This window comes from Petromyzon marinus, chromosome 56 (assembly GCF_048934315.1).
Source record: "Petromyzon marinus isolate PM22_M1 ecotype Great Lakes invasive population chromosome 56, UKy_Petmar_22M1.pri1.0, whole genome shotgun sequence".
Lineage (NCBI taxonomy): Eukaryota > Metazoa > Chordata > Hyperoartia > Petromyzontiformes > Petromyzontidae > Petromyzon > Petromyzon marinus.
The window spans coordinates 4044182-4067473 of NC_133722.1; the positions used below are offsets into that span (position 1 = coordinate 4044182).

The window sequence follows — 23292 nt, forward strand, 5'->3', positions numbered from 1 at the left end:
GGAAGCGGATATCACAGAGTTACCGCTGAGATCCCCTTCTTCTTCAAGTGACGCTCTGGTCCACACACAGAACGGCCCACGGAGGTGGATATCACAGAGTTACCACTGAGATCCCCTTCTTCAAGTGACGCTCTGGTCCACACAGAACGGCTCACGGAAGTGGATATCACAGAGTTACCGCTGAGATCCCCTTCGTCAAGTGACGCTCTGGTCCACACACAGAACGGCCCACGGAAGCGGATATCACAGAGTTACCGCTGAGATCCTCTTCGTCAAGTGACGCTCTGGTCCACACACAGAACGGCCCACGGAAGCGGATATCACAGAGTTACCGCTAAGATCCCCTTCGTCAAGTGACGCTCTGGTCCACACACAGAACGGCCCACGGAAGCGGATATCACAGAGTTACCGCTGAGATCCTCTTCGTCAAGTGACGCTCTGGTCCACACACAGAACGGCCCACGGAAGTGGATATCACAGAGTTACCGCTAAGATCCCCTTCGTCAAGTGACGCTCTGGTCCACACACAGAACGGCCCACGGAAGCGGATATCACAGAGTTACCGCTGAGATCCCCTTCTTCAAGTGACGCTCTGGTCCACACACAGAACGGCCCACTTTCGCGACCAATATTATCCATAAAATAGTGTTTGTTGGGTCAGATCGCGTAAATATGTGTCGTTAAACCCGTCACCACCCGACACAGACAGTTAGCAAAGGTTTGTCACGTGAACAAAACGTGCCAATTAGTTGCTAGTTCAGCACACTGGAGAGTAAACCCACAACATTTACAATTCAAGTACGAGGTTTTGCCAGTAATTACGACCAGCATCATCAGGCGGACAGCCACAGGAGTTGTGGAGAAATCCTCCTCCTGCTTCGCTCTGACATAGACGGGGGATTAAGGTGATGATGGCGAAGTGGATATGGGGCCGTCCATAAATGACGTCACGCGATTTTGGACAATTTTTGACCCCCCCCCCCCATCGGCACACGGCGTCACAAAAAGTCAGACCCCCCCTAAAATGACGTCACAAAGCTCTGCCCCCCCACCCCCCCCCCCAAAAAATAAAACATGCTTCAAATCGCTTTAAACTATTGTCATTTAATGTGGCGCTGCACTCTGATGTTGTAGGAGAAAACATTTATTAAAAGGTCTATTTAATTAAGTGGAACGTGTTGTCTACATTCATTTATAAAGTTGCGCATTTTGATGTGACGTCACATTTCTCAACCCCCCCCCCCTCCCTCGTCACACATCGTCACAAATGTCTGACAACCCCCCCCCCCTAAGGTGCGTGACGTCATTTATGGACGGCCCCTTTGACAGAGCTCCCTCCGAGATCACCTTCCAATGGCTTCTGGTCCACACTCAGCACGGGGGGTAGCACTTTCCCCACCCGCTCTCACCATAGAGTTGAGACACGTTACGTTCACCAATTACCTACCTTTGCCAATTACCAATAATTATCAATTAAGGAATGTATCCATACAGCACTTTGCTGATCAAATTTTACTCGATTCATAGTTAGAACTCGATCCAAAAATCGATTATTTTACCAGAGCAACGCATGCGGAATCGTCTGGCGGTATACACTACGATTCAAAATAATCGATTCCAATCCCCGGACTCCCCGCACACGAATCAAAGCGAAGATATTTACACGAGGAATCGATTTGCGATTCTCAGCCCGATTCATTGCGCTGACAGTCTTCCGTGGGGGACGCGCGATGCGATCCGTCGACCTTAATATCGATTCAGATATATCGATTTAGATTCCATTCAACTCGGTGCTCCGGCTGATGCAGAATCGAGAGTTCGATTTAAACGGTCGTGCCGATTTCGATCCTGACAGCCGCCGCGCACGTGGATACACGAGCGGCCCAGCGTCTCCTTCTGAGACCCCTGGGCCTCGCGTGTCCCACCACTTGTCTCCGGAGTCCCAGCACTTGTCTCCAGTCCCACCGTGTCTCCCCGTCGTGTCCTTCTGTCTCTCCGTCTCCACCCCCACCCACCCCGCCACCCAGTCTTTACGGCTACGTACGGTGCAAAAGAAATTTGACATTCGTACGTGACCCCTGCGTCACCGCGCGCGTGTCTGTGTGTTCCCAGTGTCTCCCTCCACGTGTCTCTCGTCTCCCTCCGTGTCCCCGTGCCTGCGGTGACCCCCCACACCCCGTGTGCCCCCCACTCCACCCCGTGTGCCCCCCACTCCACCCCGGCCATGTTGCGGGGGTTCCGCTGGGGGTTCGTGAACGGCGCGGGGTTCTCGCTCTCTGGCCTGGCGCTCCTTGAGCTGTGGCTGCGGCGTCGCAAGCAGCAGCGGGCGGACGCGACTCGTGAGTGGGGGAGGGGGTGAACAGAGGGGGGGTGAACTGGGGGGGGGGGGTGAACAGAGGGGGGGTGAACTGAGGGGGGGGTGAACAGAGGGGGGGGTGAACTGAGGGGGGGGGGTGAATGTGACATTCCCTTACCGGTGTGCCGTGTCAGGTGGTGGCGGGTCTAACGACACATTTATACTCACGCCATCTAACCCAACGACCTCTATGATGAACAACATTGGCCGCTAAAGCCGTCGTGTTAAACACAGCACGGTCAAGGCGGGTAGTGGACGACCTACACGACCAGCATATCCCGTGTCCCCATACCCCCTTACCCACACGCGTGGTGCCCCCCCCCCCCCACAACATATCCCCTCGTGTCCACATGCCCTCCACCCCCCTCCCCGCCCCCCACTGCCGTGTGTCAGCAGAGGGCCCCCCCCCCGATGGGGGAGGGTCTCCGCTGGAGCGCTGGGGGCTGCCGGATCGTGGCGCGAACCCCCGCGTCTACGCGCACCATGCCCTCTCGTACGACCAGGCGCGGCGCGGCCCGGCCTGGGTGGCCGAGCACCTGACCCTGGCCTCCTTCAGCGGTGCGTGCGCGCACCCAACCCCACTCACTCGCTCACCTGTTCACTCACCTGTTCACTCACCTGTTCACTCGCCTGGCTGTACATCTGTTCACTCACCTGGCTGCTCACCCATTCACTCACCTGGCTGTTCATCCGTTAATTCACTTGGCAGCTCACCTGGCTGTTCATCTGTTCACTCACCTGGCAACTCACCTGGCTGTTCATCTGTTCACTCACCTGGCAACTCACCTGGATGCTCACCCGTTCACTCACCTGGCAACTCACCTGGCTGTTCATCTGTTCACTCACCTGGCAACTCACCTGGCTGTTCATCTGTTCACTCACCTGGCAACTCACCTGGATGCTCACCCGTTCACTCACCTGGCAACTCACCTGGATGCTCACCCGTTCACTCACCTGGCTGTTAACCTGTTCACTCACCTGGCAGCTCACTTGGCAGCTCACTTTGCTACTCACCTGGCAGCTCACCGGGCAGCCCATCTGGCTACTCACTCACCTGGCAGCTCACCTGCTTGGTTATTCACAGAGAAACTCACCTGGCTCTTCGCTCACCCCCCCCCCACCACTTCCACTCCCCCCCACCCCCTTCCCCCACTCTCCACCACCGCCGCCCCCCCCCCCCCACACACACGCACAGGCGACGCCAACCGCAAGCACTGCCACTTCCGCCCCGACCCGGGCATCGAGGCCCGGTTCTCTGCCTCGGACTCGGACTTCCGGGACAGCGGGTGGTCACGCGGCCACATGGCCCCGTCCGAGGACAACAAGTTCAGCCAGGTTGGCAGTCCACCTCACGATGTTCCAAGTTCGGGGGGTCAACACTTGGGACTCGTGAGAGCTAGGAGCGTTCTGCACGCAGAGGGCAAGAGGAGATGCGGAGGAGTCGGCATCGCTGGGAGCCGGGGTTCCACTCCGGGTTTCAACTCCAACCGCAGCGATTGTTAGACCCGTAGACTCGCACAGAGACCCGTAGACTCGCACAGAGACCCGTAGACTCGCACAGAGACCCAGAGACTCGCACAGAGACCCAGAGACTCGCACAGAGACCCAGAGACTCGCACAGAGATTTGTAGACTCGCACAGAGACCCAGAGACTCGCACAGAGACCCGTAGACTCGCACAGAGACCCGTAGACTCGCACAGAGACCCGTAGACTCGCACAGAGACCCGTAGACTCGCACAGAGACCCGTAGACTCGCACAGAGACCCAGAGACTCACACAGAGACTCACAGACTCACACAGAGACCCAGATACTCACACAGAGACCCAGATACTCACACAGAGACACAGCGACTCACACAGAGACCCAGAGACTCACACAGAGACCCACAGACTCGCACAGAGACCCACAGACTCGCACAGAGACCCACATACTCACACAGAGACCCACAGACTCGCACAGAGACCCACAGAGACCCACAGACCCGCACAGAGACCCAGATACTCCCCACAGAGACACGGCGACTCACACAGAGACCCAGAGACTCACACAGAGACCCACAGACTCACACAGAGACCCACAGACTCGCACAGAGACCCACAGACTCGCACAGAGACCCACAGACTCGCACAGAGACCCAGATACTCGCACAGAGACCCAGATACTCACACAGAGACACAGCGACTCATACAGAGACCCAGAGACTCACACAGAGACCCACAGACTCGCACAGAGACCCAGAGACTCACACAGAGACCCAGAGACTCACACAGAGACCCAGAGACTCACACAGAGACCCATAGATTCACAGAGACCAATAGACTCACACAGAGACCCAGATACTTACACAGAGACCCAGATACTCACAGAGACCCAGAGACTCACACAGAGACCCAGACACTCGCACAGAGACCCAGAGACTCTCAGAGACCCAGATAATCACAGAAACCCAGGGACTCAGAGACCCATAGACTCACACAGAGATGCACAGACTCATGCAGAGACTCACACAGAGACCCACATACACAGAGACCCACATACTCACACAGAGACCCATAGACTCACACAGAGACCCATAGACTCACACAGAGACCCATAGACTCACACAGACTGAATCGTGATTCAACCAGGTTCTCAAGCAGGAGGGTGATGAGTTCCATAGTTTGTCAACGGGGTGAGCGGAGCAGCAGCAGCAACAGGAGGTTGGGCAGTGATGATGTGGGTCGTGCCCTGAGCAGTAACTCACCACTGGCACCGTGGCCCACAGGAGGCCATGAACCAGACGTTCTACTTCTCCAACATCGTGCCCCAGGACATCTCCAACAACGAGGGCATCTGGAGAAGGTAGCGCCCCGAGAACCGTGCACACGCACCGACGCACGCCTACACATCCGCAAGCGTGCGCACGTGCAGTGTACATCGAGGCGTTGGTGCTTATCTCCCATTCACAGCCCCTGGAAATTCCACATTCCGATGGCAGGAGCGATGGTGGTCGTGTGAAAAGCACCGTTGACTTGGCCACAAAAGTTTGTTTTCTCTATTTTAGCGACCTCAGAGGAAGGAATGTTGATGATGGGCCGAGTCAACCTCCCCCCCCACCCTCCAGGATTTGACTTCGCGACCTTTGCGATAGCTCGGAGCCGCTCGCTCTTCTCGCTGAGCCACCCCGGGCAGATCTCGTGGACACATCGACACGTGTGCACCGGAGTGGTGCACGTGACCTGCGCAGCCACTAGGGGCCGCTACACACTCAGCCGCATGTGCATGGGGAGCGCCAAGGCAAAAACGTTCAGTGCGCTGCGCTGCGAACCTGGCCGCCCGAGTTCGATTCCCGCTCACGGCCAGCACCAGTGACGATTATCGTAACCCCGGTTGCTGGGCCTCCTCTAGGTCGACTCGGCCTCAAAATGAGTACCTGGTGCGGTATGTAGTAAATATCGCCACTGGGGAGGCAAAGGCGGTCGGGCGTGGTGATAGCCACCCACCCCCTCGTGTGCCGTGCCTGCCATCATAGCCGCTCGCTTACAGCACTTGCCCCAAAAGTCGGTCAAGGCTGCACGGGGGATCTTTGCCTTTCGCGCAGCCTGGAGTCGCTGTGCGAGCAGCTGACGGCGCTGTACGCTGACGTGTGGGTGGTGACCGGGCCTCTCGCGCTGGCCCAAGACAGTGACGCTGGCAGCGGTGGCGGGCAGCGCAAGGGACATGTCAGCTACGAGGTGAGTGGAAGGAAAGGGTCACTCACGCAGGGCATGGCTGGGAATTGGGCTTCGGTGGGAATCATTCGTGAAGACGCTTGCCGAGCACAGGGGCCGAAACGTCACCCGGCCGGCCGGCGGCGAACAGCACCGTTGTCAAAGTTGCAACGGATCAAGAGTTGCGAACGCGTTTCTTGTATTGAGCGAGGTTATTCGTGTTGCGAGAGATTCCGAATTGGAGGAGTGGCGAGGGAAGAGTAGAGATTAGAGAGAAGTGAGGTTACCTGCAGTGTGGCGACTGCGTGGATGAGTGAATGGATGGGTGTGTTGTTGTCGTGGTGGTGGTGGATGAGACGCAACGGTGTCTGGTATCGACTGAGTCCCCGCCGTGGCAGGAGGAATCGATGGGCCATGGCTGTGGGCGGGACAGTGTCTCCTCTTCACGTGAACCACGTTTGTTCTGTCCACTGCTGGATGGATGAACGAGGGCCTCGCACTAGAGCCTGTGGGTTACTTGGCCACACTTGACGCCGGTCGGCGTGGATTGGGCAACGGTGGGAGAGAGATTTGGGGGGGGGGGGGCGTTCGAGGGGGGGGGAGGGACACATTACGCACAGCGGCTATGCTCGCTGCCTTCTGCCGTCACCGCCGCCGCCACGGAGTCTCTTGCCTGCAACGCGTCTCTCCGACCGTGCCCGTCGCAGGTGATCGGCGCAAACGAGGTGGCGGTGCCGACCCACCTGTACAAGGTCATCGTGGCTCAGGGTACGACCGGCGGCGACGGCGGCGGCGGCGGCGCTGACCGTGGTACCGAAGATGGTGGTGGCGCCGAAGACAGCGGTGGCGCCACCGCGGAGGGCGCCACCGCGGAGGGCGCCACCGCGGAGGGTGCGGTGCTCGCGGCGTTCGTGATCCCCAACGCGCCGGTGCCGCAGGGGACGCCGCTCGGCTCCTTCCAGGTGCAGCTGGAGCAGCTGGAGCGCTGGGCCGGCATCACCTTCTTCCCGCGGCTCGACCGCCAATCCTGCCGGGACCTGTGCCGCGTGGAGTCGTGCGGCGGCGTCGTCGGCGGCGGCGGCACGAAGGCCGAGATGCACACGGGGCCGGCGAGCGTGGGAGGGGGCGCACGCCACGGGGCGTAGCGGGTGGGGTGGGCAGGTACGGGGAGCGTCGCACGGCAGTCGCCCGCCGGGCCGAGGCCATGGACCCGCCGAGCTGGAGAACCCAGCCGAATCCCAAACCAGCGCGTGTGCAACATCATGGGACCGCCTTTGCCAGTATTAGATTATGATAATCCCCTTTTCTGGCAATAATAAAACAGGTGTTAAGATACATATTCTTGGTTCTTTCGGTAAAGTCACGTAGAAGGGAAACAATAAAATAATAAAATTATAAAAGAATAAAATTCTCACGACGTTTCGACTGCAACACAAGCAATCATCATCAGGTGTGGTTTTCACACCTGATGATGATTGCTTGTAGTTTTCACACCTGATGATGATTGCTTGTGTTGCAGTCGAAATGTCGTGAGAATTTTATTGTTTTATATTATTATGTTATTGTTTCCCTTCTACGTGACTTTACCGAAAGGTGTTAAGATGTTAAAACACCAAACTGAAACCTTTGCAAGGAATCATGTCTGCATTAAAGCACACAGGACTTGTGGTGAACATGCAAACAAAAAAACCATGCTGACAGTATGTGCATCGTGGTCCACACCAGAGACGGCTTTCTTTGGAGCCTCGTCTCACTGACAGTGTTAGACCAGAGGACGCCACAAGGCGAACAGCACAAAGACAACGCCACTATCAGGACATCGAGAGCTCTGGTTGAGCAGCTACATCATGGGACCTCATTTGTCAATATTAAATAATGATAATCGGGTTTGCCCTTTCCTGGCAATAAAACAGTTGTGTTAAGATGGCGTCCTCTGGTCTCACGCTGCCAGTGAGACGAGGCGCTAAAGAAAGCCGTCTCTGGTGTGGACCAATCAGCTTCAAAGACAATGCACATACTGTCCAGAGTGTTTATTAAACGGTTTTACTTAAATTGACTCCTATGTTTGTCGTGGTAAAATCTTGTAATCAAAATTTAGTCCACTTCCTGTTGTCCAATTGATTCCAAATTTTGCACACGTACTCAGATCCGGTGACAATGCATGCCTGGATCAAAATCGGCATCCATTAATCAATTGGCTCTTTGAAAGCAATTCACATTTTGTATGGACGGCCTATTAATTATTTAATTGCGTCGGTCAAAAACGTACCGCGGTCCCTAAACTCTGGAATCGTCTCGCCCAAGAAGCAGGCGCCGAGTGTCTCGTCATCAAGATGTCGTCCACTTACCCGTTGTCCAATCGAGTTATTTACTTTTTAGTGCACTTTAAAATAAAACCGTTTTAAAAAAAAACTTTTTTTAAGGAGTTTATTTGTTTGCATGTTCACCACAAGTCTATGTGGTTAACGTAGAGATGATTTCTTGCAAAGGTTTCAGTTTGGTGTTTTATTGCCAGAAAAGGGAAAAACCTATTTCAGCGTGTGCGAGTTTACAATGACTGCTACGGAACGCTACGAGTCTTATGTGGGTCTCTGCATAGGTCTATGGGTTTCTATGGCACGAGTGGACCCATCGACACACGGCGACATCAGTTTAATCACAAGTCACGTAGAATGAGAATAAAATAATAAATTGATAAAATAACACAATAATATTCTCACGTTTTGGCCACAACACAAGCGGCCTTCATCAGGTGAAGGGGCGAGACTGTCTGGTAGGACAGCGCTGTCCTACCAGAATATTATTGTGTTATTTTATTTTATCAATTTATTATTTTATTCTCATTCTACGTGACTTTACCGAAAGAACCAAAGAAGATGAATCATTGCAGTCACGAAAGCTTTAAATCGAAATTTAATCACAAGCTTAGTCTGTGGATGTCTGAGAGTCGATGGATCCCCTCTGCTATGCGAGCTTATGGGTCTTCTATCGGAGTCTAGAGAGGGGGGGGGGGTCTGCCCATTGCACCTGAGAACACAGTGCACATCGGTGGTTCAGCGGTGCCAGCTCCACTTCTCAGACCCGAGCCACCAGGCCTCCTCGCTCTCCGTAAGCCACGCTTTAACCGCCACACGGCCATCTTCTGGTCGGTGGCTAGCGCCCTGCGCTACCCACAGCAGTGGCTGGCGCCCTGCGCTACCGACTCCCCGGCCACCCAACGTAGCCCCTCCCCGCCCTTTTCACCAATCCGCACACCAACCAGAAATGGTGAAGTATGGTCAAACAACACCAACTCGGGGGGGGGGGTGGGGAGTGGCGGCGGGGAAGGATGCCTTAATTCCAGTAGTGGATTTTACAATAGGTCTGTAAATGATCGACTTTTTTTTTACTACTTGCCGAGTATTTATTTGACTTGTTTATTAATAGCCGCGTCGCACTTAAGATGCCGTGAACGTCCGGCCTCATCCGGTGGTGCTGCTGCTGCGCCAGTAGAGCTATGCGGCAAAGCCAACCAGCGCGGTCAGCCTTTGGGGATACTCTGCTCTGTCGTAGCAACGGAGAGCCTTTGATGGGCTATTGATGGGCTATTATGTCGTTTTTGCCTCTTGGCAGGCAATAGAGACCCGCATCACCAGGTCGGCCACAATCACCACAATTTAAGAAATCACCCGGAGTGCACAATCACCCGAGCCTGGGAGAAGGGCGGTTGGGGGGGGATTGCTGTGGGTCGGCAGAGGCCAGTGCAGAAAAAAAAATGCACTTCTACCACCACAAAGCGCCACCCCAGCTCCGCTCTCGCTGTGTAACAACGCCGCTAGGCTCCGCACGCCGTCCCTAAAGCAAGGGTGCCAATTCTACATTGCTGTGGCAGGGGTGGCGGCGACCCGCTTTGCCGTTAAGACACCATGGAATGCGCGCTGTTGACGTTTCACAAAGTGGTACTGGTTTTATTGACCGTGGGGAGATGGGTCACCACCGATCGGAGGTCGAGCTTGGAAACGGCCGTGATTCCACCTTCTGGTTTCGAGGGTCTCGCGGCTGGCGCAGACGGCGCGGAGGGGCGAGTGGTGTGGCCGAGCACAGGCCACCGCACCCCCGGGGCCACTCCCGAGTCACCCCCGAACGCTCCATCGCTCCGCCACACTCGCACCGATCGCGCTCCTCGTCCGCATGGTCGATCATTCCTCCTCCCTGCTCCGTCACTCCCCGCCACTACTCTACACTCTCAAGTCACTACTTGACACTCCTCCACCCTTCCTCCCCATCACTACCCACCCCCGCCCCCAACCCATCACGCGCGCACCCTTGTCCCCATCACTCCTCCACACTGTGCGTCGTCACACCCTCCCCCACTGTGGAGTCTCCCCCCTTGGGGTCCTCACGAGGCGCGGGGGCCGTAGGCGTCTGTGGCGCTGCCTGCGTCGGGTCTTCGGGCACTGACGCGGGCGTCTCCTCGCCGCCCTCTCCGTTTCCTTTACTCGCCCCTGCGCACATCGTCACGCACGTCGTCACCAACTCACGTCACCAACTCACGCACGTCGTCACACACAACACACGTCACCAACACCTGCCATTCGTCACCAACACCTGCCATTCGCCACTAAGTGGCGGTGCCGTCACCACGGTGTCTGTGCCGTCACCACGGTGCCTGTGCCAGGCCAGGTGCACTTAGAGGCCACGTGAAGTGTCGAAGGCTCGCACACAAAAAACATCGTCACACACGCAAGTCGTCACGCGCATCGTCACACACACACACACACATCGTCAGATTGCCATACACGTCGTCACGTTGTCAAATTCATTGTCACACCTGCTCATCGTACACAGCGTCACAAAACGACACACAGCGCGTAGCAATCATTGACCTCGATTGCAAAAACTTGGCAGGACCCCCCCTCCCCCCTCCCTGCTTAAAATAAGTCATGAGAATCATAGCCCATGGGGCGAGAGCAGAGATCGGTACCAGACAAGGCAGCAACGTCTTTAGTGGTGCCCATTTATTTACACGGCCAATGAGAGTGGATGACCCCGATGACCCCGATGACCCCCATCCACGGCGCCGTGGGTCTCGCACAATCCGCCGCGATTGGCCGCGCAGAGAACAGCGGAACCCGCTCCAGCGACGCCACCTGGGTTCGTGGAGGCGCGGCGACAATAATCTCGTGGGGTCAAACAAGCGGGATCAAAATAATGATGCAGTTACGCCCCCACCTGCTGCAGAGCTCTCCAGCTGCTGCTGCTGCTCCTCTTCCTGCCGTTTCCCCAACTTGTCCCTCTCGTGCGCCGCCCGTGCCTCCTGGCGCCGCCACTCCTCTGCCAGGTGGGGGCACGACTTCTTGTGCGTGAACCAGTGCAGCTTCTGGCATGGCTGCCCACAGTACACCACCTGGGGGGGGCGGGGCGGGGGGGTGGGGTGGGCGGTCAGAATCTTGGAACAGAATCTGTTTTTCATCCATCCGAGAGGAATCCGATGAGCTGCGAAGCTCACGGATGTCCAGGAGCGAAATCGCCCGGCGAAACCAGAGTTCGATTCCCACTCACGGACCAAACACCAGTGACGGATATCTGAACCGGTCCCGGGCCTCCTCAACCTTGGTCGATTCGGTCCAAAATGAGTACCTGTTGCGGTGTGCACAGAACGCCATCACAACTGGGGGAGACAAAGGTGGCCGGGCATCGTAGGCTCCACTGGGCTACGCGGGGGGGGGGGGGAGCGCCGTGCGCGTGTGTGTGGCGGTGCGCACCATCTTGCAGGCGGAGCACTTCTTGTCGGCGCCCTTCTCGCCGCAGGTCGTGCAGAACTCGGCGTCCACGAGGCCTACCTGGCCCGTGACGGCCTGCGTGAGGATGGACAGCGCCGTCGGCTCCCGGCCCTGCCCGGCGACGCCGCCGCCGCCGCCAAGGGGGAAGAGAGGGGTGGGGTGGGGGGGGGGAGGGGGTGGGAAATGAGCAAGGAAGCCGATTGGTGCCGACCGGGCCCGTCCACCCGGCCCTGCGATTCGCCGCGTCGTCGGGGTTTTGTGCCGTTGCTTATGGCGTGGAGTGGGGGGGGACAGGTGGAGGCAGAGAGCGTGCGGGCGCCACTCACGATCTCGACGGGCGCGATGCTGCGCACCAGCTGCTGCAGCAGCGTCGCCTGCGGGAAGGGGAACTTGCGCACGGCCTCGCGCACAAACTTCTCCTGGTACAGCGGGAAGCCGTCCTCCTCGCGGCCCTTCAGCAGGCTGCACCGGGCGGACAAATATGGGGAGATGAGGGGGGGGGGGCGGGGGGGTGAGGGTAGGAGCAGGGGGAGGGGTGGGATGAAGACAGGCCGGGTCAGCGTCGCTCTGGAGTTTAAAACAAGGCAAACACACACGGTGCATTGCGGGAGCCAGCACTACAGCTGCGTCGCTGAACACGGTGCATTGTGGGAGCCGCCCCCACAGCTGCGTCGCTGCAGACGGTGCATTGTGGGAGCCGCCACTACAGCTGCGCCGCTGAACACGGTGCATCGTGGGAGCCATCCCAGTATCCCTTCTCCGTCCCGTTCCTTTCCCATCTCCCCTACATTACATCCTTGATGAATCGCCCTTCCCACTGTGGGTGCGTCACGGGCACAGCGGTTTTTGACATGAACAATAACATTAACAACCTTTTGAGCAGCCCATCAAGGCCGCCACCGCCACGCACACCGTCGCGGAGGTGCGCGAGGCAGCGCGAGAAGATGGCGCCCAGGTAGTGGATCTTGACGGCGAGGACCTCGTTCATGTCCTGCTGCTGCATGCAGCGCTCGCACACGCGCTCCAGCACGCGCGCGCACGCCGCTAGCGCCTCCACCGAGCACAGCGGGCCCTCGGCCGCCATCAGCACCACCTGGCATGCACAAAATACAAAGATTCGTCCCCCACCGCATTGCCTCAACAGACTGCTGGGACAAGTGCTGTTGGCGAGTAGCGCTTACGAAGGCCTGCATGCCACACGAAGCGGTGGGTAGCCAACACCGCGCTTGGCCGCCTTCGTCTCCCCAGTGGCGATGTTTACGCATCGCACCGGGTACTCATTCGAGGCCGAGTCGACCTAGGGGAGGCCCAGGACCGGTTCAGATAATCGTCACTGGTGTTGGCCGTGAGCAGGGAATCAAACTTGAGTCGCCGGGTTCATAGCGCAGCGCGCGAACTGCTACACTACTGCTCCCACACACACATCTACACATACACACGTATGGCCACACACACATGACAACCAGATCCAGGGATCAGTGCCCGACAGGGCCATTGTGAACCTTCCCCCCCACACACACACACACAGGGTCAAACGCCTGCCCTGTCCCCCCCGCCCCAACAACCCAGCCCCCCACCTTGACGGGGTTGAGGTTGGTGGTGAGGATGATGCGGTGCAGTGGGGCGGCCAGCTTAGCCGGGAGCCGGGCCTCGGTCTCGAGGCCCTGCGGCCTGGTGTAGTAGTCGAGGCTCTCCCGCGAGAAGAAGTTGTTGATGATGGTGACGCAGTCGTGCTGCCCTGCGTGGCACACATCGGCATCGGAACGTTGATCCTGGAGGAATTCAATGAGCTGTAAAGCTCTTTTTTCACAGATGTCCAGTAGGGGCACAGCGTCAGAACGTTACAAAAATGAACAATACGAAAACACAGTAGGAGTGCAGAGTATAGGAAAGGTAAATAAATCACTAAAAAATATATATTAGAAAGCTATTTTTATTTATTTATTTTGCCAGGTGAAGCCCACGGAGCTATTAGCTTCTTTTTCAGAAGCGACCTGGCCACAAATGATAGCTCAACGAAGTGGCTTATCATCACGTGGACATTTATCGCAGTTAAATTATTTTAATAATATTGAAGCATGATACCAATTGTGGAGGGAAAAACCGGAGAAAAAAAATCCACGCGACCACGGGGAGAGCATTTAAACTCGACGACGTCACACACACACACACACCCCAACAGCTCTTTTTCCACTGGCACAACCGTGCCGTGCCGTGGCGAGCCAGCCCGGCGCGGCTCGCGTTGCTTTTCCACCGCAGAAGCCGAGCCGCTCTGCCAATGTCACAAGCGACGAGCGAGTCGAGACGCGCGTCGGCGACGCGGTGACTACCGCGTCCTCGCGCCGCACTGCCCAACGTTGCGCACGTGGCGAACGCACCATCTGCCCCCGCCGCGCCGACGAGGGAAACCGCGGGCGACGACATTAACAGATCGCCGACGGTTGCGACGGAGCGGCGTCTCGCGGGCCGCGGGGGAAGCGAGGGCGAGGCTCTCGCGTACCCACGAATGCTGCCATCTGTGCGGCGGTCCGTCCCACGGAGTTCACCGCGTCCGTCTTGGCGCCGGCCTCCAGCATCATGCGAGTGATCTCCTTGTTCCCTGCGGCGGAGCACGGGGGGGGGCGGCCACAGCCACCATGACGAAGGCGCGGAGTGGCAGTAGGAGGGGAAGGAGGAGGTAGGCGAGGAGGAGGAGGAGGGGAGGGAGGAGGGAGAATTGGGTGAGACACCGAAGACCCGAATCTCTCCTCCACGTGTTTTCGGGCAGCAACGCCCGAGCTGCGTTTACAAGATGAGAGCTGCTTAGATCGTTTTCTTTCTTGTTTGGGTCTCACTTCTTTAGCATAACAGTCCCGTTAACACAGTGGGGTGGGTCTCACTGCGGGTCGGACGGGGTCCTGGCTAACGGACGGGGTCTCGAAGGGGTCCCCGGCTAGCGGACCGGGGTCTCACCAGAGAGCCCGGCGAACATGAGGGCGGTGTAACCGTGCTCATGCTCGTTGCAGTTCACGTTGGCCCCGTGCCGCAGCAGCAGCTCGCACAGCTCGGCTCGGCCCTTGTAGGCGGCGTGCATCAGCGGCGTCATCCCGTGCTGCGTGGAAGGGGTGGGGGGGGGGCATTAGAGATTGGGGGGGGGCGGAGGAGACCAGGATTCTAGTTCAGAGGTCAGAGGGGTTGAGCCGGCACAGCTGAGAACTGGGGTTTCAGCCGTCCAGCCGGGGTGATTACACCGGGTTATCAAGTGTAGCGGAGTTGATGGTCTCAGCCCAGTCACCACCAATGAATCACATGGAGACCCAGAGACTCTCATTAGAGATCCATATGAAAAAAAGGAGCAAGCCCTGGCTTGTAAGGGGGCCAGGTGGGATTCACACCTTTGCACACAGGTGTTAATGATTACCGTGATACACGACACTACCGTAATTACTATTGATAAATGTGGTAGTTCAACACACCGTGTTTGAAACACTGTTCAACCACCGCACTGTAAGTCACTCCATCGACCACCCAATCACTAACTCAAACACAATCACTCAACCACCTGCTCACTCAATCAGCCATGTACTCATTGACTCAACCACCTACTCACCACACTGCAGGTCACCTCACTTATCTTTCAAATTCTTCCCTCACACTGCTCCACTCTATGATTCCTTCCCATCATCATCTCCTTCCCTCTCCCAAGATATTGTAACAAAAAAATAACACTGCTCAATCAAGGAAACGCGTTAATGACTCTTATCTATTGCACCTTCAGTCGTGCCGATTGTTGCTGACCGCTTGGCATTTTGGCCATGTGCTCAGCAACTTCGATTCAAGACAAATGACAGCTGGTGGGCCCCACCTCGTCCAGGCAGTTGATGCGGACCGTCTTGAGGCCCAGAAGTCTGCAGGCCTCTTGGACATTTCCTGTAACACGCAAACAGCCAACATCACTTTCACACACCAATACCAATAGCCACCATTTGCCAATACGTGACGGTGACATCACCACTGCGCCTGTGCCAGGCCAGGTGCACACAAAGACTAAGATCCCCCGTGTAGCCTTAACAAACTGTAGGGGCAAGTGCTTTTAGCGAGCACCTATGAAGGCCAGAACGGCACACGAGGGGGTGGGTGGCCAGCACCACGCCCGGCCACCTTTGTGTCCCCAGTGGCGATGTTTTTATGAACCGCACCAGGTACTTATTTTAGGCTGAGTCGACCTATGGGAGGCCCAAAACCGGTTCAGATTAATCGTCATTGGTATTTGCCGTGAGCAGGAATCGAACCGGGGTCGCCAGGATTATAGCGCAGCACGCTAACGGCTACACTACCGCTCCCCACACACTCACCCGTGCAGACTTTCAAACAAAATGCCAACTCCTGGATTTTCAGGGTGAATCCCGAGCAGGTGGCAACCTGATGACGAGTGGGTGGGTGAGTTGGTGGATTATTGAGTGGGTCAAGTTGTTGTGTATTTCAGCGGGTGAGTGAGTGAAATGATGGGCGAGTGGGTGGATAATTCAGTGGGTGAGCTGGTGGATAATCGAGTTGGTGGATTATTGAGTGGGTCTAGTTGGTGTGTATTTCAGCGGGTGAGTGAAATGTAGGGTGAGTGAAATGATGAGCGAGTGGGTGGATAATTCAGTGGGTGAGCTGGTGGATAATCGAGTTGGTGGATTATTGAGTGGGTCGAGTTAGTGTGTATTTCAGCGGGTGAGTGAGTGAAATGATGGGTGAGTGAAATGATGGGCGAGTGGGTATATAATTCAGTGGGTGAGCTGGTGGATAATCGAGTTGGTGGATTATTGAGTGGGTCAAGTTGGTGTGTATTTCAGCGGGTGAGTGAAATGTAGGGCGAGTGAAATGATGAGCGAGTGGGTATATAATTCAGTGGGTGAGCTGGTGGATAATCGAGTTGGTGGATTATTGAGTGGGTCTAGTTATTGTGTATTTCAGCGGGTGAGTGAGTGAAATGATGGGCGAGTGGGTGGATAATTCAGTGGGTGAACTGGTGGATAATCGAGTTGGTGGATTAAGTGGGTCTAGTTGGTGTGTATTTCAGCGGGTGAGTGAGTGAAATGATGGACGAGTGAAATGGACGAGTGGGTATATAATTCAGTGGGTGAGCTGGTGGACAATTGAGTTGGCGGGGAGATGGTGAATGTGTGGTTGAGCTGGTGTGGTTGAGCTGGTGGGGTTGCCACCTTCTGCTGTCGACCAAATCGGGACAGATGCCCTAACCAGCCTGGGTCTACCAGAGCTGTTGCTGTCTGAAACCGTAACGAAGTCCAACTCAATCCTGGGTACAAATCAACTCCTGCTGCCACCCGAACGCCCCAGGTTCAAAAACCTGATGGGTGGCAACCCGAAAGTTAACAACAATACGGGGGGGGGACAGCACCCAAACGTACAAAAGGCGAGTTGTTGTTTAGCCATACTTCACCGCTCCGATGGGTACGGGTCGGTCAGAGGCCGAGGGGGAGGCAGCCTTCAGTTAACATTCACCACTGGCAGCCGCGACTCGCAACTCGGCATCGTCGGCGTACGTTGGCCACTGCTGCCGTTGTCGAACAGGGCTGCGGGTTACAGGGGACGCGGCAGCGTTGCACTTCGGCGGCCACGACGCGCAACGTGTGACCCAGAACGAGCCCGGGCCGGCAGGGACGGCGGGCGCCACGGACCCCGCCACATCTCGGAAGCTAAAGCGGGCGCAGAGCCTGGACAACGATTCACTTCGATGGCCAACGACTTCCAAGGGTGGGAGGGGGGGGTTATAACAGCAGCCTCGGAGAGGAAACAAACCCCGCACTGAGAACAGCAGCGCCGAGAGAGAGAGAGCATCAGAGAGAGAGAGCATCAGCGAGAGAGAGAGACGGCATCAGCCCTAGAGAGAGAGCATGCGTCTCGCGGGAGGACCCGTACACTCCAGGCCCAAAGCCTCGGGCTCGCCTTTCGAAATCGCCTGGAGCAGCTCCGCCTCCTCGGCCGCGAGGTCTCCCTTCTTCGCCGCCGCCATGACCGCTCCTGCTCGGGTCTCCTCGCCGCCGTGCCCGCCGCGTCTCCTCGCCGCCCCTCTCTCTCCTTTGCCCGCCTGAATGCAGACGGAGATGCCGACAACGATCCGCGGCCTCCTCGTGTGCCTGCGCGTACGCCGCGTCACGGTTTCCGCTCCGTGCCGCCCTCTTGAGGCCAAGGGGTCGTCAACGTGACGGCGGACATCTTGCTCAAGGGTGGTGAAGTAGGTAGACCATCTTGCTCAGGGGTGATGAAGCAGGTAGATCATCTTGCTGAGGAGTGGTGAAGCATGTAGGCCATCTTGCTGAGGGGTGATGAAGCAGGTAGACCATCTTGCTGAGGAGTGGTGAAGCAGGTAGGCCATCTTGCTCAGGGGTGATGAAGCAGGTAGGCCACCTTGCTCAAGGGTGGTGAAGCAGGTAGGCCATCTTGCTCAGGAGTGGTGAAGCAGGTAGGCCAACTTGCTGAGGGGTGGTGAAGCAGGTAGGCCCACTTGCTCAGGGATGGTGAAGCAGGTAGGACACCTTGCTCAGGAATGGTGAAGCAGGTAGGACACCTTGCTCAGGGATTGGTGAAGCAGGTAGGACACCTTGCTCAGGAATGGTGAAGCAGGTAGGCCACATTGCTCAGGGGTGGTGAAGCAGGTAGGTCAACTTGCTCAGGAGTAGTGAAGCAGGTAGGCCACCTTGCTCAGGGATAAAGCAGGTAGGCCACCTTGCTCAGGGGTTGTGAAGCAGGTAGGCCATCTTGCTCAGGGGTGGTGAAGCAGGTAGGCCACCTTGCTCAGGGGTTGTGAAGCAGGTAGGCCATCTTGCTCAGGGGTGGTGAAGCAGGTAGGCCACCTTGCTCAGGGGTGGTGAAGCATGTAGGCCATCTTACTTAGGGGTGGTGAAGCAGATTGGCCACCTTGCTCAGGGATGGTGAAGCAGGTAGGCCACCTTGCTCAGGAATAGTGAAGCAGGTAGGCCAACTTGCTCAGGGATGGTGAAGCAGGTAGGCCACCTTGCTCAGGGAGGCCACCTTGCTCAGGGATGAAGCAGATTGGCCACCTTGCTCAGGGATAAAGCAGGTAGGCCACCTTGCTCAGGGATGGTGAAGCAGGTAGGCCACCTTGCTCAGGGATAGTGAATCAGGTAGGCCACCTTGCTCAGGGGTGGTGAAGCAGGTAGGCCACCTTGCTCAGGGATGGTGAAGCAGGTAGGCCACCTTGCTCAGGGGTGGTGAAGCAGGTAGGGCAACTTGCTCAGGGGTAGTGAAGCAGGTAGGCCATCTTGCTCAGGGGTGGTGAAGCAGGTAGGCCAATTTGCTTAGGGGTCGTGAAGCAGGTAGGCCATCTTGCTCAGGGGTAGTGAAGCAGGTAGGCCATCTTGCTCAGGGATGGTGAAGCAGGTAGGCCACCTTGCTCAGGGGTGGTGAAGCAGGTAGGCCACATTGCTCTGTGGTGATGAAGCAGGTAGGTCATCTTGCTCAGGGGTGGTGAAGCAGGTAGGCCAATTTGCTCAGAAGTCGTGAAGCAGGTAGGCCATCTTGCTCAGGGGTGGTGAAGCAGGTAGGCCACCTTGCTCAGGAGTGGTGAATTAGGTAGGCCAACTTGCTCAGAGGTGCTGAAGCAGATAGGCCACCTTGCTCAGGGATAGTGAAGCAGGTAGGTCAACTTGCTCAGGGGTAGTGAAGCAGGTAGGCCATCTTGCTCAGGGATGGTGAAGCAGATTGGCCACCTTGCTCAGGGATAAAGCAGGTAGGCCACCTTGCTCAGGGGTTGTGAAGCATGTAGGCCATCTTGATCAGGGGTGGTGAAGCAGGTAGGCCACCTTGCTCAGGGGTGAAGCATGTAGGCCTTCTTGCTTAGGGGTGGTGATGCAGGTAGGCCACCTTGCTGAGGGATGGTGAAGCAGGTAGGCCACCTTGCTCAGGGGTGGTGAAGCAGGTAGGCCAACTTGCTCAGGGATGGTGAAGCAGGTAGGCCATCTTGCTCAGGGATGAAGCAGGTAGGCCAACTTGCTCAGGGGTAGTGAAGCAGGTAGGCCATCTTGCTCAGGGATGGTGAAGCAAGTAGGCCATCTTGCTTAGGGATGATTTTTTTTGCATGGCCAATGTCGAGCAGCTATTTAGAGATTCGGTTCTCAGTGATTTCGCCACATTGCTTAGGGAAATAAATACCTTACACAGGGTTGTCAGGGAGGCAATTCTTCGTATGGATGCAATTATAGAGGACATCTGGTGTAGGGAAGTGTCATGGCAGGACATCTTATTCAACTTTACATCAGGCCGGCCATCTTAGTCAGGGGTTTAATTAAGGAGGACATCTTGCTCAGGGGAATAATGAGCGGCAGAATTAAATTTATAGAGGCCATCGTACCCAGTAAGAAAATGGAACTGCTGTTAGCGAGTAGCACCTATTGAGGCCGACAGCACACGACGGGGTCGGTGGCTAACACCACGGCCGGCCGCCTTTGTCTCCCCCAATTCTGATCGCACTAGGGACCCATCCATGTAAGGCCGAGTCGACCGGAATAACGCAAACTAATTTCCACACAGGACACGTATTAAGCACAGTTTATATTTCAGTGCAGCCAAAAATAAATATATATTTGTTTAGACCGTATATATGTATACATATGTCTTTAAAGGCATGAACACAACATTTATATAAACCTGTAATTATTAGTACTGCAGTAACACTTAGTAACGGGAGAGCGGCACGGTGCTCAAATGCATCACGGTTCGACGGGATATTGGCACGGATCCTGCCAGCAGCCGACTCCCCCCCCTCCCCGCCCCCCCAAAATCCGTGGAGTACCGCGTCTCCCCTGGGCACGACGGGCACCGGGCGTGGCACGGGTATCAGATGGCACGCACAACAATCGGGTGACACGTGCTTCGAGAGCCACGTGCTTCGAGAGCCACGGGCATAATCAGGTGGCACGTGCTTCGAGTGGCACGGGCATCAATCAGTTGGCACGTGCTTCGCGTGGCACGTGCTTCGAGTGCCACGTGCTTCGAGTGGCACGGGCATCAATCAGCTGGCACGTGCTTCGAGCGCCACGTGCATCAATCAGTTGGCACGTGCTTCGAGTGCCACGTGCTTCGAGTGCCACGGGCATAATCAGGTGGCACGTGCTTCGAGTGACACGGGCATCAATCAGTTGGCACGTGCTTCGCGTGGCACGTGCTTCGAGTGCCACGTGCTTCGAGTGGCACGGGCATCAATCAGTTGGCACGTGCTTCGAGCGCCACGTGCATCAATCAGTTGGCACGTGCTTCGAGTGCCACGTGCTTCGCGTGGCACGGGCATCAATCAGTTGGCACATGCTTCGAGTGCCACGTGCTTCGAGTGCCACGTGCTTCGAGTGGCACGTGCTTCGAGTGGCACGTGCCTCGAGTGGCACGGGCATCAATCAGTTGGCACGTGCTTCGAGTGGCACACACAATCGGGTGACACGTGCTTCGAGTGCCGCGTACTTCGAGTAGCACGGGCGTCAATCAGTTGGCACATGCTTCGAGTGCCATGTGCTTTGAGTGGCACAGGCATCAATCAGTTGGCACGTGCTTCGAGTGGCACGGGCATAATCAGGTGGCGCGTGCTTCGAGTGCCACGTGCTTCGAGTGGCACGGGCATATTCAGGTGGCGCGTGCTTCGAGTGCCACGGGCATCAATCAGGTGGCGCGTGCTTAGAGTGGCACGTGCATCGAGTGGCACGGGCATCAATCAGTTGGCACGTGCATCGAGCGCCACGTGCTTCGAGTGGCACGGGCATCAATCAGTTGGCACGTGCTTCGAGTGCGACGTGCTTCGAGTGGCACGTGCTTCAATCAGGTGGCACGCGCTTCCAGTGGCACATCCCACAAGCGGCACGCGTCTCGAGTGGCACGCGCAGCCACTGGCACACACCACACACCACACCACACACCAACCCCGAGAAGGGTAGGGGTGGGTGGGTTGGTTGGGGACGCGGCGCGCGCCGACAAACGCCGATCGTGACACCCCCCCGGAGTCGTCGTTCGCTCGCTCCTGACGCCGTGCACGCGCGCGCGCGCGGGTGCCCCTACGTCTCTAAAACGCACGCAAGTGTTGTTGTCTCGCTTGCAACGTAAATATTCAGTTACTGTGGAAAAAAATATACATTTAGCTTGTCGATTTCACATCGAGATAACGTACATACACAGACACAGCATTACCAGTGACTCTTCCATACCCGTCAACCCCTACCTTATCACAGACCAATTCAGAGCTTATTGGTCACCCCTGCGTGCCCCTTATAAAGCTCAACGTTCCATCCTACAACGTCCCATCACAAGGGAGAAACACAAACACGTAGACATGTTATTGTTTTTTTGTTGTTGCCCGTAATGAAAACGGCTGTACGCCGTATGGACCTGAAAACTCAAATTTCCATGGACAAGAAGATTAAGGGGTTAAAACCATACGGGTTGACAGGCCAAGCCGTCCCCCCCCCCCCCCTCCCCGACAGCATGGGTTATAACGCATGTAACGCGACACGTGCTATAAGTTATTACACTTTGCGTTCATACTCGACAATCATTAATATTTACCCGGGGCTCTTCTCTCTATCGTCATCGTCGTCGTTGTTATTTATTGCCTGCCACGTGACCTTACCACGTGCTTCGCAGAAACACGAATTCGGATTCGTTCATCCTCTGGGTCCCGTTTCCTTGAAGGATGTGGGTGAGTGAAGGTGTGACTGGGGTGAGGGAGTGACTGGGGTGGGGGAGTGACTGGGGTGGGGGAGTGACTGGAGTGAGTTGAGGGAGTGACTGGGGTGGAGTGGGGGAGTGACTGGGGTTAGGTGAGGGAGTGACTGGGGTGAGGTGAGGGAGTGACTGGGCTGGGGGAGTGACTGGGGTGGGATGAGGGAGTGACTGGGGTGAGGTGAGGGAATGACTGGGGTGGAGTGAGGGAGTGACTGGGATGGGGTGAGGGAGTGACTGGGGTGGGGTGAGGGAGTGACTGGGGTGGGGTGAGTGACTGGGGTGAGGTGAGGGAGTGACTGGGGTGGGGTGAGGGAGTGACTGGGGTGGGGTCAGGGAGTGACTGGGGTGGAGTGAAGGAGTGACTGGGGTGAGGGAGTGACTGGGGTGGGGTGAGGGAGTGACTGGGATGGGGTGAGGGAGTGACTGGGGTGGGTGAGGGAGTGACTGGGGTGGGGTGAGGAGTGACTGGGGTGAGGTGAGTGACTGGGGTAGGGTGAGGGAGTGACTGGGGTGGAGTGAGGGAGTGACTGGGGTGGGGTGAGGGAGTGACTGGGGTGGGGTGAGTGACTGGGGTGGGGTGAGTGACTGGGGTGAGGGAGTGACTGGGGTGGAGTGAGGGAGTGACTGGGGTGGGGTGAGGAATTATTTGAACCCGGTCCTCCCCTAGGTCGACTCCGCCTCAAATGAGTACCTGGTGCGGTGTATACACATCGGCACGTGGGGGAGACAAAGGCTGTCTGGCGCGGTTGCTAGCCACCCACCCCCCTCGT

At 56.8% G+C, this 23292-nt stretch overlaps 2 protein-coding genes across 4 annotated transcripts; one reads left to right on the forward strand and one right to left on the reverse strand.

Annotated features, from left to right (window-relative positions):
* The first annotated feature begins 1737 nt into the window (after positions 1-1737).
* On the forward strand, positions 1738-10190 carry LOC116954732 (nuclease EXOG, mitochondrial-like). Of its 2 annotated transcripts, none has more exons than XM_032975494.2 (6): positions 1738-2339; positions 2750-2914; positions 3552-3691; positions 5123-5199; positions 5939-6071; positions 6755-10190. In XM_032975494.2, the coding sequence occupies exons 1-6, from the start codon at positions 2225-2227 to the stop codon at positions 7190-7192; spliced, it is 1068 nt and encodes a 355-aa protein (XP_032831385.2). In that variant the 5' UTR covers positions 1738-2224; the 3' UTR covers positions 7193-10190. The 2 variants fall into 2 exon arrangements, with proteins under 2 accessions (XP_032831385.2, XP_032831386.2); XM_032975495.2 differs by having other exon boundaries at positions 1740-2339; positions 2753-2914.
* ANKMY2 (ankyrin repeat and MYND domain containing 2) lies at positions 9968-18003 on the reverse strand. 2 transcript variants are annotated; one of them, XM_032975463.2, is made up of 10 exons: positions 17744-18003; positions 15654-15718; positions 14762-14900; positions 14310-14408; positions 13387-13547; positions 12682-12902; positions 12136-12271; positions 11792-11920; positions 11259-11433; positions 9968-10531 (listed from the first exon to the last, which is right to left on the reverse strand). In XM_032975463.2, exons 1-10 carry the CDS (start codon positions 17808-17810, stop codon positions 10362-10364), a joined length of 1362 nt encoding a protein of 453 aa, XP_032831354.2. In that variant the 5' UTR covers positions 17811-18003; the 3' UTR covers positions 9968-10361. The 2 variants fall into 2 exon arrangements, with proteins under 2 accessions (XP_032831354.2, XP_032831356.2); XM_032975465.2 differs by lacking the exon at positions 17744-18003 and adding an exon at positions 17206-17586.
* Between the last annotated feature and the right edge of the window lie 5289 nt (positions 18004-23292).

Bases quoted from the DNA above. Each gene is read 5' to 3' on its own strand.
- LOC116954732 (XM_032975494.2), top strand. From the start codon at position 2,225: ATGTTGCGGGGGTTCCGCTGGGGGTTCGTGAACGGCGCGGGGTTCTCG. The intron at 2,340-2,749 runs GTGAGTGGGGGA...GCCGTGTGTCAG, and splicing joins GCAGCGGGCGGACGCGACTC to CAGAGGGCCCCCCCCCCGAT. The intron at 5,200-5,938 runs GTAGCGCCCCGA...CCTTTCGCGCAG, and splicing joins AACGAGGGCATCTGGAGAAG to CCTGGAGTCGCTGTGCGAGC.
- ANKMY2 (XM_032975463.2), bottom strand. From the start codon at position 17,810: ATGGCGGCGGCGAAGAAGGGAGACCTCGCGGCCGAGGAGGCGGAGCTG. The intron at 14,409-14,761 runs GTGAGACCCCGG...GCTCCGCCGCAG, and splicing joins CATGTTCGCCGGGCTCTCTG to GGAACAAGGAGATCACTCGC. The intron at 11,434-11,791 runs GTGCGCACCGCC...CGCCCCCCCCAG, and splicing joins AGTGCTCCGCCTGCAAGATG to GTGGTGTACTGTGGGCAGCC.